This window comes from Puccinia triticina, chromosome 9A (assembly GCF_026914185.1).
Source record: "Puccinia triticina chromosome 9A, complete sequence".
NCBI lineage: Eukaryota > Fungi > Basidiomycota > Pucciniomycetes > Pucciniales > Pucciniaceae > Puccinia > Puccinia triticina.
In genome coordinates, this window is record NC_070566.1 from 3,649,272 (window position 1) to 3,657,178 (window position 7,907).

A 7,907-nucleotide genomic window follows, 5' to 3' on the forward strand; every position below is an offset into this window, starting at 1 on the left:
TAAGGAAAGGAATTTTTTTTGCCATTTGGCAAGGCACATTGTTCCACTGGTGTCTCCTTGTTCTCTTTTCCCCATTGGAATGAAGTGATCATGATAAACATCCCAATTGGGTTACTTTCTACAGTTTCAAAATCATATGCATCAATGAAACAGGAGAGAATACTGATGTATGTTGCACGCTTGATTGGTCTGTCCAAAAACCACCGGACAAAAGAGGGAGGTGGATCCCATCTGGTCAATTGTAGTAAGAAAACAAGGGCACCGCAATTGTTTGGTTGGTCAAGTCCAAGAGAAGTGAAAGGGGTGATGTTGGCGTCATAAGCGGCCCATGAGTCAGAGCTTGCCTTGTGGGTTGCTTGATTGCTTGGGGAGGTCTGAGGGCGTTCGGAGGTGTTCTAAAGGGTTTGGTTAACATTTGGAGGCCGTTCAGCGGCCTATTGGGTTGATCGGAGGTCGCGCAGGGAGAGGAGGCTTGAAGCAGGTCATTGGGCTGTCTCTGTAGCCTACAGGGTGTTGTCGGGAAGGCCGGTAGCAACGGTCTTTTGTTGTTGATCGGTCAGGGAGAGCGTGAGGGAGATGGGAAAGGGAGAGGGGACATCGGCCACTCACCAACCTGCTATCATTTTGAGTCATGAAAAAAAGAAGAGGGGGGCGATTGTTTGGATTCTCCATTCGAGATGTCGCCTGAGGTCAATCTTTGCAGCCCAAAAAAAAGCTTTGAGGAGGGGGGGGTGCAATCAAACTGGTTGAGCAATTGATCGAGTTTGTGTAGACCAAAAAAACGAAGGCCGGCGTTGATTGTTTGCCCGGTCATCTATCTGCGCTGCAGGAAGGGGGGACCGTGTTCTGGAGAGGAAAATTGAGAGGGGGCCGGAGTCGTTTTTGGTGGTCCTTCGCCGCATCGAATCCAAAAGGGGTCGGGGACATCGTGCAATCAATGACCATCATGACCAGGTCGCCAGTAGCTGCTGGCGCGGACCGAAGCGCGAATGTCTCGAACTGCTGGGGCAGGCTTCCGGACGCGCGGCAACACAACTGGTGGTCAGCTTGAGCCAGGGCTGTAAGAGGGCGAGCTGATGGATATGCAAGAGATAGACCCAGAACCCGTTCGTCTCTGCCAATGAGCCCTCCGGCTTCCTCGGTTGCTGTCTCATTCCTACTCGTCGTTGAGTTGTTTCCGGCCTGCTCTGGCAGGCGAAGCACGCTCAATACGGCCGCACACCATCCTGGAAGGTCGTAGGAGATCGAGGTGGAGCTTGCGCCGCCATAATGGCTCGCAGTACTGCTTCCATCGCCACTATTCTGAGTGGTCAAACTTGGTCTACAGGGGATCAAAGTGAAGGATTCAGGGGGGGGGGCGTAGTCAAAGCTGCGGTCGGGGCTGATGCCAATCTTGCCCTGAGTGATCCTGCCGAGCCCGGTAGCAAGGGTGTTGAAGGCGCTTGCAAGGCTACTGAAATTGTTCTTAGGGGGGCGAGGGCGGTGTTGAGGAGGCTGCAGAGGACAAAAGTGTTACCAAACTCAACCAGCTGTTGTTCTCTGATCTCAGCGATAATTTTCTTATTCCGTTGGTCAGCCAATTGGATTTCTTCATCACCTCGATGACCTTGTATCAAACCTTCCTAGGAGAAAGAACTTGAGGCGAGATGCAATGGTTGCGTGGGCCCAGCCTCCAGGTGATCAAAGGCTGTTGAGTTGTAGTCGGTGCCGCGCAGGTCAGACATACATCAACGTGGCAGTGGCATTGTTGCCAAGGATATGAGGCATGCAGGGCGGAGTCGAGGGGAGTTGAGGCGAGCTTGCTGGTGGAGCATGCATATAAGAGGGGGTGCTCTTGTGTGTTTGGATAATCCCCAGGGCGTCCTTTGCCGCTGTAATTCCAGCAGACGGTTTGCCCTCACCCCCTCCGCTGTTGCACTTGCACAGTCTGAGGGGCTAAAGAGTGGGTGGGCCCCCCACTGGTCTGCGGGCCGGGGGCCTTCACGTCCATCATTTTTGACCCGTGCACTTGACACGGGCTGGGTGTTGCGCCTGTGGGCACAGCTTTGCTGATGTTGGAAGGCTGGTTGAGGTTAGCATGTGATCACTTTTGTTATTTTTGTATTAGATCAGCTTATTTTTGTATGTATGTTTAATATTGGGAGGTGAATTTGTGGTCTTTTTTTTACCCTTTTGTAACTTGGGCAAACCCTTGATTTTTTTTTTTTTTTGATTTTGTGTTTTTACAGGGGGAACCCTTGATCTTGATTTTTTCAATTGTGGCAAAACTGTGTCTTTAATAAACTTGGATTTCATTTGCTCCTTCATCTTGCCAACTTTTTTCCCCATTCTTTACACAGAATGAAAGCTATCCATGTTGCAGATGGAACCACAGATTCAAAAATTTTATTCTCTGGTTTTTTTCATTCTGTAATCAGAGCAACAAAGCATTCAACTTCCTCCTGTGTCAGCCACTGAGACAATTTTCCATGTGTCTATAATGAAAATTACAAGTCATGTAACCCAATGGCTAAAGGCTACCTTAAGATTGACCTTGATCTTGTGTAAGATCCTGTGTTCAAGTCCTCCTGTTGTCTTATATTATTACTTTTGTTGCAATCATTACTTTATATGTACTAAACTATATGATTTCACACTTATTATGTATTTTCCATACAGAGAGAGATGAAATTATCTCTCTATGTATTTATCCTGATTAAGCACAATTTATGTACAAATGGGGAGATTACATAAGTATTTATGAAAATCCCTCATCTGAATTCTGTGTTCCTCTTTCCTTCCTTGGATTTAAGGATCCCTCCAGGGCCTTGACTTGAAGGAGGATCAGGATCCTGTATTATAAAAAGGGGGGGATCTTTCCCCCAAGATTATTACACATACAAACCTGACTACCTTACTTTAAACTATAATTGAGTGGGGTTTTATATAATCTACTAACCTGTTTCCTTTAAAACAGCTTTCCTCCTTTGTGTATTTTTCCTAGGTACAGCTGGATGTTATAACACCTGTATCCTAGAAGACAAGACACTCATACCTTGTGTAGCCACGGCGCCAGGCTCGAGTAATCTCGCCGCGTCCCCTTTACATAAGGGTGCTAGCCCCTCCGCTTTGAAGCGTTGAGGTGTGGTTTCCTCCCATTGGCCTTAACAGGTTATAGTGTGGCAACATTCTTCCGCTGGCCGCTATTCTAGCCGCTACAGCGTGTATAATCCCATCAACTCCGTGCCACATAAGAGACCAGAGCTGACATCCTGAGTCCTGAGGGGAATGAGTAAATCCATAACTTGCCCCAATATCTTTTTTGTCTTTCAGAGTAGGACAGCCACCTGAAATATAATTTTCAGCTAGCCTACTGTTATCAGCTTTGTAATTCAAACTGCATGTGTGTGTCAGTGAGTCCGTGAGAATATGGTTTTTTGGGATTTTAGAGCACTCTCCATACACTTTTGACTTTGGAAAATCTGGATGGCCAGGCATGTAGAGATTAGTTAATATGGATGAGATGAAGACCAGAGGCACTATTAACAGTGCCTATTTACTAGCATAGTTGACCCACCATTGGTAGTAGTAGGAGATATGACCAAAAACCCCATCACCTCAAAAAATCTATTTTTTGGTTACTGCCTTGCAGCTAACCATTTGAAGACATAGTAATTTAATTGATGATGTGGATTTTTGGTGCACCTTTGGGCACCTGTGCCAAGGTTTTGATAGTTTTTATTAATATGAAATCCACCAAATTAGACCCAAAGTAGCACATGCCTTTCTTGTGGTGTGCTATTGTCATGCAGCTCACCACACACCCTTCAGAGGCTCAAGGTTTTTCTCCCTGCTGTAAAATCTTGGTGGGCTCTAGGTGCCCCAGTGAGAAGTTATAAATTTTTCATTGTTTTTGTCATTCTTTGTAAAATTAAAATTCCAAATCCCAAACTGTGTTGGAATTTTTCCCCAAAAGTTTCCAGGACCAATTTTTGGTTCTGGGGACCCAGGCCAGACGTAAAAATCTGGTCACTCAAACATGCACAACATTTGGGAAATTTTGGGAGTTGATTTGTCAAGACCCTACAGTGCGGGACATCACTTTTGTGCTAGCCCGCGCCTGCAAAAATGTCTTTATTTTTTGAGACCTATCAGGGTTTACATATATCATGTACAATACACCAAAGTGACATTTTTGAGCTCTACAGAGCTAGGGGATTCTATAAATATCTCGCCAGCTCTGTGGCACTGCTCAGAAAAAAGTTTCACTTTTTGGGTGGTTTGGATTTGGGACACATGGACTTACAGGCCATAGTATGGCACTATGGAGGTGCATTATGCATATAGACTATGTATTAAGTGTATATTCTTCACTTATAGTGTGTTTTGGAGCATTGCGGTACAAAAACAAGGCCTTGTATTTGTAGGAAAAGAACAAGTTTCTTTGAGTTTGGGTCGGAGCTAGGAACTGGCATCTTGCACTTTGAATTTCCACTTTTGATAATTTGCCTTTTCTTCTGAGCTTGCTCTTCTTTATCCTTTGAGTACAAGATCGGACACAAGATCTTCCTGGTAGCTTTGTCAACTTCATCATTTTTGTAGGAGGTTTTGCCATTGCAACACCAATTAAGCATCTGTTGAGTCTCTTCAGCCATAGCAATTTCTTCTTCTTGATATTTTTCTAAGAGAGGAGTTTTGAATAGACCAAAATTATCCTCATTGTTGCTCTCAATTAAAATAGGGTCGTCTTTGTCAGCAATAAGGACAACAGGCAGTTTTCAAGGCTGCAAGAAGGGTTTCAGCGGCTTTTTTGGTTGGCTTCAGGAGGGTTTTCTTCAAAGTAAGGACTCTTTTCTTCGTACTTTGATCTGAGCTCTTTGTGCTGTTGTCATAGGCGCCATCTTGGAGGCTGGGGAAAAGAAATCTTGCACTTGGACTCGTGATTTTTACACTGGTCACCCCCCTAACCCTCCCCACAACCCCCGGGGTATCGGGGGATTTTTGTGAATTTCTCAAGCCCAACATTTGGGACACCCCCAGGGGGCTAGCACAAAAGTGGTGTCCCGCACTGTATAAGAATCATCACTGGAAGACTTCCTGTTGGCATTTAGAGAGCTCTAGATGCCCTTCTAAATCCTACATCAAGATAGCTACCAAAAACACAACAGTTGCACATGAGAGCAATGATTCCCAGGCTTAGGAAAACACATTTATTTTTGCCAAAAATTAAGAATTGCCGGGGTGTGTAAAAGGGATGCAGATCTGAGGGGAAGTCATCCACTAAGGGTTATGATTATATGTATTGAAAATTTTATGATTTCAACTTTGAACACCTTGAATGCTCATTCTTAAAGCCTGCAACCATCTGAATTATGTATGCTTGTTTGGAAACTGTGTAGTCAAAAAAAACCCTGCTTTGTATGAATTATCAGCAGATTGTTGTCAAGAGAAGCACACTGTGCATGTCATTGAAATAGCATTTATATGACCCCAAAATGCTGTGTTTCATGCAGCAATGGCTCATCTACTTTATGATGGGTGTCCCTGTGAGTGTGCATGCCAAGGCAAGGCACTGGTTGGAGTTTGGTTAGCCTGGGTAAGTTTGTCTGTTTTGGTGAGTGGCTGGCTTGTGCTGGTGGAGGTTCACAGGTTGGTTCTTTCACTTCGCAGTCCAGATTTCCTCGTATAATTCGGATTGCGCTTCTCCGTCTTCAGTCTTCCGGCCAACCATGAACTTGCAAACGACCACCAGCTTCTCTCCTCTTCACATTCGATCGGCTGAGACGCCGCCGAAACCTGAGAAGGTCATCACCCCAGGTCGCGAACTGACCCGTGAGGAACGGAAGGTCGCTCGTCGGAGGAATGGCCCAATGTAAGTCCTCGTGTTTTTCCTCTTTAACTCTCTCAATCAATCTCGGCCCACTGCTCAGAATTTGTTCTCCTTCGATGTCTGGACAGGGATGTGCTCCCCAGCTACGCTGGCAAACGGTTGACCTTCACCCTACCACCCGCTACTGGACCAAAATTTGGTCAACTGAACCAACCGGATGCCATCCCTTCCGACAAACGCACCCAATCTAATCACTCATCAGCATCCAATACTCCCGTAAGCCAACTCACATGATAGACTGAATCGCATGTTTCAAAAACCATTCGAGTCCCTGCTGACCTGGACGCTCACCGCTCAGTCGACCTCTAAAATTCCACAGCCTCAAAGAGTTCTACAATCACCTCTTACTCGGGAGATCAGCCTGGCTGAGCTCATCAAACCACGTCCTGAACCACCGGGTCCCAACACGTCTAAAAAAGCTAAGGGCAAAATTATCACAGGCAAAGAAAATGCTCAACCAACCTCCCCAGATCACGGTAATCTCCCCAGTAGCGCGTCAATCAAATCGAGCATCAACAAACCCATCATTCCCATCTCTGATATTCGAGTATCGAAAGCATCGGGTCGATCTAGAAAATCACTACACGTGGTACAACGAAAGAAAGAACGCAGTGAGCCCTCATGTGATAGTGATGCGACGCCTACTGTTTTGAATACCCCCAAAACTTCACCACGCAATTCGAGCGATTCAGACAAAATGAAGACGCTAGCAGCCAAGATCTTCACACCAGGGGTTTCTCGCAAGGAGGCCAAGAGCAGCCAGAGGACAGCCGAAACGAGCCGGAAGACGGACATCAACTTGTTATTCGACCAGCCAACAACAAGTCGGCAGGCCCTCAAGGCCGGCAAAGATCTAGTCCAAGAAAGCCAGCAGGACCCCGGGGAAGAACAGATCTATATCGTCGCGGATAGGCTACTCAGACAAGACGACTCACTCGAGAAGTCAATCGAAGACGGCGAGGAACTGAGTCTAGAAACTCAGCGTCTGTTACTCAAGATCAAGAGCCAATTGAATCCACCCGACATTATCTCTATCTCGGTCCGCAAGCTGATTGAAGACGAGCTCGAAAAGGTGGACCGACGGCTGTTACTCCTTTCTGACCACCGGGAACGAGCTGATGGCGATGAAGAGGAGGAGGAGGAGGACGAGCGAGCTGAGGCCGAAGGGGAACAGGCTGCCCTGCAAAGCTTCTTGGAGAACTTCAAGACTGAGATGCTGGAGTACTCTGACCAGCTCGTACGCTATGGATTGCTGAAAGTCAAGCTCCAACGACTCCAGACTCTCGAAACCAACCTCCAGTCTCAGTTACCCTCTGCACCCTCCCATGAACCACCCGCCAAGCGGAAAAAAATCAAAAAGAAACACGGCCCTAAATAATTTCTCTTCTTTTCTCCGCTCTTTCTCCCTATCCACCCCATTGTAGTCGCATCCTATGTATGTAAAGGACAAGTGACATTAAGCAACAAACGAAGGCTATATGTATTCAATTTTTGTACCAGTTCATTTTACCCCCGGACATAGCATTACTATTCTCACATTTAATACCAGTTTTCAAGTTTCGAACAGCTCGAACATGTCGCTTCTGGTGCTGTGCTGCTTCTGACCTTCAATATCCACCTCCGTCCTTTCCTGCCAATCCGATTTCCCTCTGGTCTCCTCACCAGTCACTCTCCGATCCTTGATCCCTCTCCACACTGTGCTTGCGGGGTATGAGCACCCTCCCGCTAGCGTCTGCAAAGGAGAAGCTTAGTCAAGCTCACTCCCCCCCCTACTTCGCTCGCGAACCAGTATCTTCCCGTCGCTGCTCTACGAGTTGGGTTATAAGACTGTGGTTTCAGCGGTGTGGCAATCTGGGCCGCTACGCCGGCCACGCTTTTTTCAAAAAAAAAAAAAAAAGGCTAGCTTAGCGGCCGGGTTCATTTTTACAACTGGCGCAATATTGGCGCATTTCTGTGCGACAGCATGTTCAGCGGCGAAACCGCGTTAGAGCCCGTTGAGACGTAGCGTAGCAGCCAGGGCATCACTTTTGCAACTCAG

General features: G+C 46.7%; 2 protein-coding genes across 2 annotated transcripts; one reads left to right on the plus strand and one right to left on the minus strand.

The window, feature by feature from the left end:
• Positions 1-810: 810 nt before the first annotated feature.
• Positions 811-1,594, minus strand: PtA15_9A367 (uncharacterized protein; the record flags this gene model as incomplete). Its single annotated transcript, XM_053172567.1, has 2 exons — positions 811-1,453; positions 1,527-1,594. The coding sequence occupies 2 exons, from the start codon at positions 1,592-1,594 to the stop codon at positions 811-813; spliced, it is 711 nt and encodes a 236-aa protein (XP_053023795.1).
• A 3,892-nt stretch (positions 1,595-5,486) lies between these two features.
• On the plus strand, positions 5,487-7,247 carry PtA15_9A368 (uncharacterized protein; the record flags this gene model as incomplete). Its single annotated transcript, XM_053172568.1, has 5 exons — positions 5,487-5,525; positions 5,655-5,851; positions 5,938-6,085; positions 6,168-6,941; positions 7,029-7,247. 5 exons carry the CDS (start codon positions 5,487-5,489, stop codon positions 7,245-7,247), a joined length of 1,377 nt encoding a protein of 458 aa, XP_053023796.1.
• Positions 7,248-7,907: the final 660 nt, after the last annotated feature.